The sequence below is a fragment of the Rhea americana genome, unplaced genomic scaffold (assembly GCF_003343005.1).
Source record: "Rhea americana isolate MKP2758 unplaced genomic scaffold, rheAme1 scaffold_34, whole genome shotgun sequence".
Taxonomy (NCBI): domain Eukaryota; kingdom Metazoa; phylum Chordata; class Aves; order Rheiformes; family Rheidae; genus Rhea; species Rhea americana.
This window is the reverse complement of record NW_028186468.1, coordinates 2,660,426-2,672,895: the sequence shown is the minus strand read 5'-3', so window position 1 is coordinate 2,672,895 and position 12,470 is coordinate 2,660,426. Positions and strand designations below refer to the sequence as shown.

The 12,470-nt window shown below is 39.6% G+C and overlaps 1 protein-coding gene across 3 annotated transcripts in view; it reads left to right on the top strand.

The window, feature by feature from the left end:
• TENM3 (teneurin transmembrane protein 3) overlaps positions 1–12,470 on the top strand; it is a 465,114-nt gene that overhangs the window by 134,360 nt on the left and 318,284 nt on the right. For all 3 annotated transcript variants that reach the window (XM_085311387.1, XM_085311386.1, XM_085311388.1), the window contains exon 2: positions 11,071–11,373. In XM_085311387.1, coding sequence (XP_085167513.1) covers positions 11,142–11,373 — 232 coding nt within the window. In that variant the 5' untranslated portion in view covers positions 11,071–11,141. The remainder of the gene's footprint in view (positions 1–11,070; positions 11,374–12,470) is intronic.

The window sequence follows — 12,470 nt, the reverse complement described above, 5'->3', positions numbered from 1 at the left end:
TTATTTCTCCTGTTTACCCACATTAAGCATGAACTTCATAAAGACTAGCCTACATCCTCTGTTAAATCTTTTTCTTTCTGGATATCTGCCTCTTGGAAACTCCAGTTAACTTACACGCGCGCGCGCGCGCACACAAGCACAAAAAACTGTATTGCTAATCCTACCCTACAGCTCCCTGAAGCACAACAAGGCARTATGTGCAAGRATGCTGATTAGAGTGGTTTGAGTCAACCTCTAAACACCAGGGGGGTTCAAGGAGGTGTGAAGTAGCCCATTCATCGTTCTCAGCTGAATAAGAACACCCTGAGAAGATGAGTACATCCTGAAATGATAACTGAGTGGTGTGAACCCCTTCATTCACCCTGCTGGGTATTCTCATCCTTTCACCTGGATGCTTAAGAGCCTGTGATATTCATCAGACAGGCTCCAGTCTCATAGCTTATCTACATCAGTGGTTTTCAAAGTGCACTCTTCTGTCAGCATAACTGTGTCTGCGCCATAAATTTTGCTAGCTTAGCTGTGACAGCGTCTAGTAGATGCAACTATGCTGGCAAAACTTTTTAGTGTGGGCTGGATTTCTCAGTCTGTGTTTTTTGAAGTGTGCTTCTCAGCCCTGCAAATACAGAGATAGTTTTCCCAATGCTTCGATTTGTACAGGTATTGGTCTTTTTTCTCCTTTTTCTAATACTCGCATTTTTTTCAATCCTGGTTATTGATGAAGAGCAGAGAGAAAAGGTCAGAATTCTCTTTAGAAGTCTAAATGCTTCTGAATCTAGCTAATACAGCTGAAGAAAATTCTCAGATCTCTTAGCATGTTATAACGTCCTTCACTTTAGGATGAACGTGAACTTCTCTATTCCATTATGTAGATCAAGAAAACCTTCCAGATTCTCCCTTTTTGAATGCACCTCAGGCCCTCTTTCTGTCCCTATATAAAACATCTCAAGTATCAGGAGAATTCAGGAAAAGATTAGCTTTAGAGTGCTCAGAAAAGCCTAAGCTGGAATGAAATTTCTACCCTTGACTATAGACATGACATCAAACTATTCCTGATTTTCTTAGGCTTAAGGCCATGCTGTTGAAAAATAACGAAATAGTGACTCTTCAACTCTGTTTCATATTGAAATTGAACTGAAAATATTTAAAACAGGATGGACATGAAATTAACTGTTCTGTCCACATAGACCATCTGGACATGTCTGAGGCGTCTCAACTGTCGTGGGAAAGATTCTGTTGCCGTTTCTGCTGCTACTTTTGCTGTTCTTTAAATAAGCTGAAGCCTGCAGTGTTCCTGGCTTTCAGTCTTGTATCTGTGCCCACTAAATGTATTTTGTGGGAAACACAACTAGGTGTAGTAGAATACGTTTAGTTCTTATGTAACTAAACTGCRGAAGTGTTTCTGAAAAATTCATATTAAATCATATAGGCTTTTATTGGCAATTGTTAAATATTTCCATTATTCAGTTATAGTTGATTTTATACGTGTTTGCAGACCAACTTCCCAATTATCTTAATAAGAGACTTTTGTGAAGGGTAGAAACAGCCCATCCTTTCAAGGTCACCTTCAGATCTGTTACTGAATTGAATTGTTACATTGAAGGATTTCTAATCAGTTCTTGAATAAAAAAACTCCCTGAATATTACCCTAAATGGGAATAAGGATTTAAAGAAGCAGCCTCCCTCTTCACCAAAAGCATAATGTGGAGTTACTTCGCACTTATTATTGAAGTTTACTTCTTTTGCCAAATTGAGATCTTCTAGCAATGAATTATCTCTTGGTGGAAGCTGGTATCTATCAGAGATCTGTGCGTGCAGCACTGGGGACACTCATTGCCGGAGCTCTCTGGTTCTGCCCCCAGGAACTCCCCTGCTTTCTCATAGTGGAAATTGTACCAGATGTGGCGACACAGCTGGACATAGTACCTGCAGGTAACAATTACAAGCAGAAGTAGTAGCCAGCTGGGGGAACTACTTCGTGATACTTCCTTAGCTTCATGAAGGAGGATTAACATAATTAAGGATGTATTATTTGCTCTTTAAGCACTGTTACTAGAGAGAACTGTGTTGATAGTCAGTCAGGGCCATATCAGAGTACACTGTRTGGAGATTTTGAGGAGAAACATAGTCCTTTGAACAAATTTGCCAAGAACTGTAGGAAATTTTTTTGTCTCGTAGTTAGCCAGACAGCTTATTTAAAAATGCATTAGTGTTTTGTTTGCATTAATCAAAGTCTTAGCTCTGTTGAAATCAGAGACAAGACATGAGAGTTGAGTGAGATGGGGATGATTAAGGAGTAAGAATTTTTATATTACCTTTAAGGTATGGTTAAAATCTGATGCTGTGAAAGGGAAGGCTTGAAAGAGAGCAAGAAAAGGGATTACAAAAAGGAAGTGATCCAACAGGGCAAACAACCTCCAGCCTTTACTGTCTGTTGATGTTGGATAGTGTCAAAGAAGAGACAATTAGAGGTTGTGACAAGATGAAACAACTTGTACTGAGAGCAAAGCAGAGAGCAAAGCAGAAACCTGGGGAGCAGAGTGGGAGACATGACAGCTGAATTGATGGAATACTTGGATACAGTAATAGGATTTGCTAATATAAACTAAAATTAAACAGTGCTTTGCTATATTTCCGTATATATCAGTATTAGCCAACACATTTCACAACTCTGTTAGAATAGGTGAATGAGTGTTGTATCAGTATATGGTATTTCTAATGTTTCCTTCAGGTTTTTTCATCATGCCTGAGACAGTGTTTTTGATCAGTGCCTGGTATGAGAAGGAAAGTCTTGTGGGGGAGGGAGGATAAGTTTGCAGAAAATAGAGTTGTTAAGCATGTTTCTTTTTCTTTTTTTTTTTTTAACGGTTGTGCATTTTATTAGTCACTCTGTGTTAAGGTGAGTCACTAATAAACCTCTAGGTTTCCAGAATGTAACAGTATTGTAATTACAATGTGCTGGGGATTGAAGAAAATCCAGTTTTTCATCTGATCATTGTGAGAAGAAAAATCTTCTGGTGAMTGTCCTCCATCTCCATGGACTTTAAGTGTGAAGATATGCTCTGTGGAAACAGAAGCTTCCTCGGCCTCGATATCCTGTGTCACACAACCACAGCAATAGCTCCAGCTATCCTTTGCTATTCTCTTCTCTCCTCCTTCTCCTGCGTGACCTCAGTGACATCTTCACTGCAGTTTCCTCGAGTCCCCCTTGCAATGCTTCAGAGGGATATTTTCAGCTCACTCCTGTGACTGTAAGCGCAGCTCTTGCATGTCACATGTAATGTACTTCCTATCCCTTGTAGTGAACTAAGAGATGTATTATTTTTGAAAGCTCGCTACTGTCAAGTTGTTTGGAATGAACACGGAGTTGTTCAGAGAAGGGGGAGTTGGATGACAGGCAGCCTGTTCAGATGGTGAAGCTGACATACTGATAGCTTTGTTCTCGAAACAGCAACGAAGAAAAGAGTTCTCTTCCTGGGTCTCGGGACAGTTGCACCTTTGCTGATGCCAGTGGCTTGTTCTGTCTTCCTACATCAGTTCCTCCATCCCGCTTGTTTCAGTTTTTAAAGTACCTTACTTGCTTTGGCTTTGTTTTGAAATAAAAGTGGTCTGTTTGGAAGAGTTTTGAGCAGGTGTAAAAGTAAACTTGGGAGGTTCTGTCCAAGAAGGAATTATCCTAGCAGGAGTCAGGGGACCGTTGAGGTAATTTGAAGATGAGAGAAAAAAGTCATGTCTGAGATGGAGAGGGAAAGAGGTGATGGCATAGAGGATGAATTGCAAGTTTAAGGGGGTGGAGGAAACTATTCGGCCTTTTTAAGAGCCCTGGGTGAACTTCTCTCTGCTTGTTGCTGAATAATGAATTATGCAGTGCTGACTTGCACAGTTTATTACTTGGCTTTGCAGTAAATAAGGCACAGAGTTTCTCCCTGCTAAAGTGYTCTTTGTTCTTTTCTTCCGCTCTGTTTTTCCTCCTAGGCTCTTCTTTCTTTCTGGGCTTGCTGTGTCACTTCTCTTCCTCCCTAATATTTCCATACTGAGTGCTAATTATTCCCTCCTCTTCGCTCTCTGTCCCTAGTTCATCTTGGTGTTCTTTTTTTTTTCTCTGTGCTGCAGTGTTTCTGCTTCTGTAGCTTCCTTTGCCTCTCAGTCTTTTCATCACATAGCCTCACCCTCATTCTCCCTACAGGTGCACACTGCATTTTTTTCTCTATTTCAATCTTTATGTTGTCTTTCTTGTTTAGTTCTCTCAGCACTTCAAGGAAAAAAATAAAAATCTTTAGTCATATTCCCCAAATTAGTCAGACACTTCCTCTCAAGACAGAATTTGTGGCAGTTGCTGCAAACCATCCCTCTCCAACCACAAAAATGTATTAACTTGTAACTCGAATTGTCATCACTGTTGCCCTGTATCAAGTTTCTCCACAGATGCTGCCCTTGTTCATGGAGCGGTTTCTCCAGGGTCCATCCCTGCGTGYGAGTCAGTTTTCTGCAGTGCCTGCTTGCCAACTGAATAGCCAGCCTAGCCCCAGGCTGTCCRTGCACGTGGCCAGTGCTCGGTCCTCTCTGCCGAGGACGAGGACGGCTCGCGGCCTCGCGGCGCAGGGCTCCCTGGAAGCCCAAAGAGCAGCACCGCCCTCTCAACTGCTGCTTCCTGCCCTCCGAGGAGCACTGTGTCTGGAGAGGTACTCCCTCCCGTCCCACCGGTGTGGGCATGCGTCACCTCGTTCTGCTCATCGGAGGCATGCTATGAGGGGTTCTTCCCCTCTTTTTTTTTTTYTCTTTYCTCCTCCTCAGGATGTCTATTTCAAATTCTCTCAGCAAAGTTGTTGCACAAACATCAGCCTTGGACTAACCGTGACCCTGTAGACCTCTTGATACTTCTGCTAACTTTCCTGACCCTCGCTGCAACTGAAGTGGCAGCRACTATAGAGGACACTTGCTCGTTGTTAATTCTGTCTCTCACGAAGCTGAAATTTTTAGATATGCAGTGTAACTTTCTGTTAGTATTTCAGCAGATATGAGTGCTCTGTTGCTCATAGACTGATACAAGAAAAAAAACACTTGAAAATGATGTGATATTTTGTACTGGCTTCCCCCCATGTTCCACTCCCCATGCTTCTCTCTCTCTCTCTCCTCCCCCCCAATGTAATTCTAACACACAGRGTAGTCAGTGACTTAAGGAGGTTTTCTAAAGTGTTAGTTTGTGAACTGCTTGTCTGCCAGGGCATCTGTTTCATCCTCCCCCTTAAGAAGGCTGATTTTGGATGCATCCTTCCCAGTTTCTGTGCTGGAAGACAGACTTTTATTATTAAGAAGTGAGTTTCTAGATATGATGACCTGAAATATCCATGTATTAAGAGTCATCAGTTTGACTAATGGCACACTGTGGCTACAGATCATCCTAAGCACCTCTTCAAAGTGTCATTTTTCCAGCTCAGTTGATTTCTGACATATCTCACTTTATCAGCCATTGAAGTGGAAATTTCATCACTCTTTTATGCCTTTTGAGTTTTTCTTAGTATTTGTTTGTAATAGGTTTTATGGGTGATTAGTTGTGTGAATTGTGGATGTTTTTTGTGGGCAACAGATTTCCTTAATTTCCCTTCAATTGTGTATCACATTTAAACTTAAATTTGCTTGATAAATCTGTCAGCTAAATTTATGTTGTTCTTTTGATATTAAAAGGCATTTGAATATTATACCTAGCACAAATTAGCAGAAATATTTACTTTAATATACAGTTACAAGTTGAAAGGAAATTATGCTTAAATTATAATAATTACAGTAATATCTATTCACTAGAAATACATAGATACTATGTTTTAGCAAGTGTTGTCAATGTTCACAATAGGCGTTGTCTTGACTACCCCTGTGGAAACCTCTTCTCTTATTTCAGGCAGAAGTTAGAGCCTGCTTCTCCTCAGGAAAGTATTACAGTTCTTGTACTGCAGATGTTTATGTACTCTGTTGTGAAGGGAGTCTTGTTCCTGATCTAAGCAAGCGTTCAGACTGTGCTTGTATTAAGCAATCAGTGTGGAAGGATCAATGATTATTAATTCATCATGACAATTAGTAGTAATAAAAATAGTAATTTAGGCTTTTGAATGCAATTGTGAATACTTTCTTTGGACTGTCTAAAATCTTCTGCTTGATTCAAGTGTTTGGTGAAAGCTTGAATTACGTGATATGTAAGTTCATTCCATAACTCAGATATGCCTGCTCTGGGGAGAGAAGGAGGAATTTGGCCCTTAGAAGCGTGTTGCTTCTGTTATTGTTTCTCGTGAAATTCAGACGAGGATCTGTTTGATCACCTCAATAACAATCTTTGGTAAGATTGATAGTACTCTGTTACTATTCTTCTGTAACAAAGAAATCTGCGTGTTTTAACATCTCATTTTTGAAGCCTTTTCTATTCCAGTGCTGCATATATTGAAAGAATGACTCTTGTTATTCTCACGATTACTTCCATTTCTGTTTTATATGTTCTGAGATGCATAAAATGGAAATAAGTATTGAAAGGGAATATAATACACACCATARGAGATTCATAAATTGACCCAAGTAGTATGGAAGACATTACATTACAATTGTTTCTTCAGTTGAGTAGCAAAGTTCTTATTTCTTAACTTATCGCTAATTTGTGTCTGTGTAGCTTTTAAATGACATAAAGGGCATAAAATATTAAGGTATATTTGGACTTAGTAATCGATTATCTTGCCATTTGTTTAACTAGCCTTAGTGCTGAAAGAATGTTTTCTGAGTAAGAGATGCGTGCGGAGTATTATGTATGTTAGGTAGAATTGCCATTCTGTTACCAGGAGCTGTTCAGAATTGCCATTCTGAACCAGACCTTTGGGGAACCTGGAGTTGAAGGTGAATTAAATGCAATAATTTTACATAACAGTTTAAAAGGCCTGCAGGCATGCTAAAGTTCTAGCTGGATGTTTTAGATAACACTCTGTAGCATGATCCTATAGCTTCGTTTACATCATGGCGATTAAAATATATGCTACATTATGTGTCTGTGGTACTTTTCCTATATTGCAGTGTAGGGCTTTAGAGTTTGAGGTTTTTATTAGGAAAAAAAAATGGTTTTTCCTTTTCAGTAGAGTGAGTTGCAATAGGTGATTAAGAGGAACTGCTGAAAGGCTATCCCGAGGAATTTTAAATAGAATGTAAAACTCTTGCTTCTGCATCAGTTGTTCAGCTGTGTCCGTAGCAGAGACTTGCATTCCAGCTCCTGAAGCTGCCAATGTTGCTTCAGCAACAGCTTGTGAATATGCCTCGTGCTCTCTGTTGTTTGTTTTATGTTCAGGTTGTCCACAGCACTTAAAGTTTTTTTTAAAAAAATCTCTTATACGAAAGTAATGCTTTTTATTATTTGAACTTAACTTTGTTTGGTTTAGTAATTAAATAYCAGGTGCTTTTGTTCTTCTGCATCCCTTAAATTAACTTAAGTTGAAAAGAAATATATAAAGGTTCATTTAGAAAAGAACATTGCCTGTTTGTGATTGCGACCTGTTGTGAAAATGTGGAATAGCTCTGTGAAAGCTTAGTGTGACTGGGGCTGCAATCAGCTGAGTTATGTGCACAAATGGGAGGGGCGTGARTATGTAAGAGCTGACGTGCCTGTCCAGTGGTCTCCTGTTTAATCCAAAGAAGAGCCTGTAATGTTGATCAGATGATTTTTATGATCACTAGAGATCCCAATATTCACTGACATGAACAGGAAACGTAGAGCAGCCTCAGCTCTTATGCAGCGAAGAGAATTAGATATTTGAAATAGTGGTATAAATCAGTCTGTTCGTTTTTGATATCCTTMAGTATAAACAGGCCTTTCAAGTTAAATATTGTAACACGAAATCTGTAACAGTATCTAGCATGGCCCTTTCCACATCCTTTTGTGAGTGGATGGTTTAATAGTGCAATAGCTTTGTAAATATTGCTCTGTGAGAATTTTATTTCATTTAATAAGAGCAAAGCTCTTTGGTGGACCCTAARTACTGACATGCAGGGGAAAAATGACTTGCAGATGAAGGCAAGTGTTTTTGTAATATGTTACAAAATAAATTTAATTGTGTTTAAAAATTTAATCTGATTTGTCAAGAAAACTGTTCATGTGTCAAATTAGTTGCAGTGTTTTCCTGAGTGTGTATTGTACTCACTACCAATATTTCATGTGAGCTGCTTCTAAGGTGTAGTAAAAGAGAGCTAGTCAAATGTATTTGGATAGCTCCCATGGGGATGCAGCTTTTATGTTACAGAAAACAGAGGAGAAAAYATGAAATGTGTTGAAATTTGTGCATGAGGATTCATTTACATTTCTTCAAGATTTGAGCAGAAAAGCCTGTTAATATTTTAACTCCTAAAAGGCTCTTTGTAATAAAGGAGCAGATGCACTTTTCGTCAATAACTTAGAATRTTTCACTTATGTTAGGAAAAGAAGGCAAAATTAAAAATCCTGCATAGGACCAYAGACTGCTGCAATACTTAAATAAAACATCCTCCCCACAGTAATAAGACTTCTGGTTCCGATCTTGAAAAACCATCAGCCAGTTTTCCTTTGGTTGACCTGCCTGCACATTAGCACTGACGTGTTTCTATGTTCTGCAAACAAGTTTGTGCTTCTGCTCTTTGTGGTTTTTGTCACGGCACAGACAGCTTACTTGTAGGCAGCTCTAAAACACAGTTTTTCTTCTGTCTCGCTATTTCCAGTGTATCTATTATTCACTGATAAAATAATTTTGAAGGTGTGAGCCTGGAGTCATTAAGTATTCTCTAAAAACAAGCTGAGAGATACTACTAACTTTTCAGAARTTAAAGGTTACGAAAGCTAAAGAACTGTCTTGTGTAATGCCGGGTTTGGAAGGATCAGGCTCTTAAACCTCCAGGGATCAAGGCCATAATATTTTATTTTTAAAAAATGCCCACAAAAAGCCATTAATCTTTGTGGTTTAGAATGGCCATCTAATCGCTGTCAAAGTCTCCTGGTCATGTGGTGCTACCAGGTGTTTTGGGTTGGGTTTGGTTTGGTTTTTAGCCCTTTTCATTCCTTSTCTGGAGAGAGGTAACCCAGAAAACTGCCTTTTGAAATTGTATTGAATTCATCGACTTTTGTGGGAAGCCCATCAGTAGTTCTGCATACTACAGTGTGGATTAAATCTGAGTATTTTAGCTAGACATAGTAACAAAGTATTGTGCAAGGAGGGTTTTGGGTTGCAGGGAGAAGGAGCTACATGAGCTTGGAGGCTTGAAAAAAAATCGAATTAATTTCATCTTTGAATGGTGTATGTCAGTTTTCCCATAGCACAATTTAGAGACATTAGGAGTTAGTGGCTCTTTAAAGTCTTGAGATGCAYAGATGGGAGAAGATACCTGCTTCCATGTGAAGTCTTTACACGGCAGCAGTAGAACACTTGTGTGTGTCAGTTAATAGTGATTTAAATATCATAGTTCAGTTTAGCATTAATAAAATACAAAATGTATAAAATGYTTATAAAGTTGTTTTTACATGAAGAAAACTTGTGTATGAAAAAGAACTAAAACATGCTACATGGATGTGCATGCATCTACATAGTCATAAATTGAATGAACTATTCCATTTTACTACTTCGAGTTTTTTGCTTATGTACAAATATTTTACAGCTTCTTTTCCCAGTTAAAGAACACTTGAAGGTATAATAAGCAGTGAATTTACTTGAGCGGAAGGCGTCTTTGCTATGTCTTTTAGTATGTATATATTCCATGTGATGTAGCACCTAATCTTGAAACTCCTATATTGAGATTCACACAGGTCAAGAGATGTGAGAACTTTTCAGAGAATTTCAAAACAGATAGGGTGATAAAAGACCTGCCATTCACAAGCTTGAATTACAGTTCAGTAGTAAATTAAATACTCCCTAAAAATCACTTCAAGAGTGACAACTAATTTGTTTGATATTTAATATGTTTTAAATGAAAGTGGGGAAGAAATCTAAGGCAACCTTGCTTTTGTTGARCAGAGTGAAAATAGCTTGTTGTTTTGTGATATATGCTGTAAATTATCACTTTAATTCTACATCACAGAGGACTTGACAGATAATACAGCTCACTTCGTAAAATAATTGCTTATGGTATTTAAGTACCTAAATTGAGAGATTCTCCTTGAGACAAAGGAGAGAAACCTAATCTATTAAAGTTGTTCCACAAGAAATAGCAAAAAGACTCGGGAGGTCCTTTTGCAAAGCGTGTTAAAATCGTCAGAAATGTTCTTCATTTACGTGTTGTATCAGCTCTTTAAAGACATGAATYTTATTTTACATTTTGTTTTACTCTATAGGTATTTTGGTTAAGTGTGCAGGACTCAAGATGCAACTGCAAAGCCTCATTTTTAAAACRAGGTAGAACTAAACAGTGAAGAAAAATAAGATTCTTACAGCAATGTTCCTTAAAAGCGTAATGTCAATTTCTTGATTTGTCATTTCCAACCCAAACATGCAGCTGCTTTTGAGCAGAAGTGATGTGTGCTGCCTGGGAGAAGCGTTCTCCCACACCACCGGTACTGGTTCGGCAGCTTGCTGCGCAGTTCTGTGCACGTTCTTGATAAGAACAGCTGTCTTAGAGTAGAAACAACAGCAAAAGCTGCCGAAGTCTGCGTGGCAGAAACGGGCGGCCAAGCAGAAGCTCCTGACAAGCAGGAGAAAGTCAGGCTGGCTATTAGCGCATAGGTCTTTCTCCGGGAAGAAAGACGAAACAGTGTATCTACAGATAGGAAGACATTACGGGAGTAACGCTTTCTTCACGCTGAAAAGCTAAGGGGCTTGGGGGGTTTCTGGTGTGTTTCCCCCCCGCCTCAGTTCCCAAGCTTCAGTCTGGCTTTGATGCTCTAACCGGCTGTCAAGGAGGAGAAGCCGCTGAGAAGGGCGCAGTGGGTCACGAGAGCAGCTAGGCTAACCGWCCGTGGGGCCGCCCCACTTCCCCGCTTCGCCCTGCGTGGATCAGTTTTGCCTTTCTGTTTCGGGCAGTCGGGGAGGAACGACAGCAGTCGGAGGCTGTCGTAACCCATCGGCGGTCGTCTTTCTGGTTTTGTTGCAGGTGAGCGTGGCCCGAATGTAGAGGCGAATTCCAAGTGAGCTGGGCTGATGTGCGTACGGAAGGCATGAAGTATGGATGTGAAGGAACGTAGGCCTTACTGCTCCCTGACAAAGAGCCGGCGGGACAAGGAGCGGCGCTATACCAATTCTTCGGCCGAAAATGAGGAGTGCAGAGTGCCTACGCAGAAGTCTTACAGCTCGAGTGAAACCCTGAAAGCTTTTGATCATGATTCCTCTAGGCTGCTGTATGGAAACCGGGTAAAAGACTTGGTCCACAGAGAAGCCGATGAGTATACCAGACAAGGTAGGCGAGAAGTTTTTATACGGAGTATATAATTCATTAGTATCATGTAACAAGGCATGCCCTCCATGGGAAGACTATGTTGTCATACCAATTTCTTCAGTATTCAAAGCACTCTACACACATAGTACACTTCACTTATCTCTCTAAGCATCTTACAAGGATGGGAAAGCAGTATGTACCATCTTTGAAATAAATGCTRTGCAAGGCACAGGGGAGTGAAGTAAATGGCCCGTATTGAGCAATGGGTCAGCGACAWCACTGCAAACTCGGGTCTCAGGTACTCAGTCAGGCCTTGCATTTTAAAAACTGTGCCCCCAGCTATCCTCCTTCGTCTGATTAACTGATTATCCAAAACTTTGCCACTACAATAAATGTACCTAAAATATAAATAGTTTTTAAATTAATCAAAATAAGTAAATGCAGTTGTTCTAGGAAGGCTGTGCCCTATAAATAGGTTTAGGGAGAAATGTTGTGTGTGTGGGTGAGTATACAAATAAAACAATAGCTCAGTGCWTTTATCTTACAGCTCACGAGGATAGTACAATAGCGTTTTTACAACTGTTGAGTGAGTARGGTGAAGTATTATATGATGAAGATTTATTTCCTAGCGGATAGATATCCGGACTAGATGCTAACTGATTGCTAGCTATCACCGTTGAATATCGAAGTTACGAGTTCAGGACTGGAGAGACRTGAAATTGTACTTAGTGAAGGTCTCATTTAGGATTAGGCACTTAGGCATCAAGTTCTAGAATTTCTAGATTCAAAATTGTAATCTCTGGAATTGCTATTCCTGCAGTCTTACCATAAAGCTACATAATGTAAGGAAAAAATGATGGAATGTATTGAGTGCTGTAGCCCAGCTATTTAAAAGGACAAAGACCAAGAGCTCTGTGAATCTAAGCCTCAGTCCTTCTGTATAAACTGTCCTCCCTTTTATGGGGAATGCAAGATTATGGGATAGAAAAAAGCTTTTTCCATGTGAGAAAGCCTTTTAGTCTTACTTCTAGGAAAATATTTTTAAATATTTCTATTGATGGTTTTTCTTTGTTCCAAGTAGAATAACTTTACATTAGAATTAGAGCTGTGCAGATGGT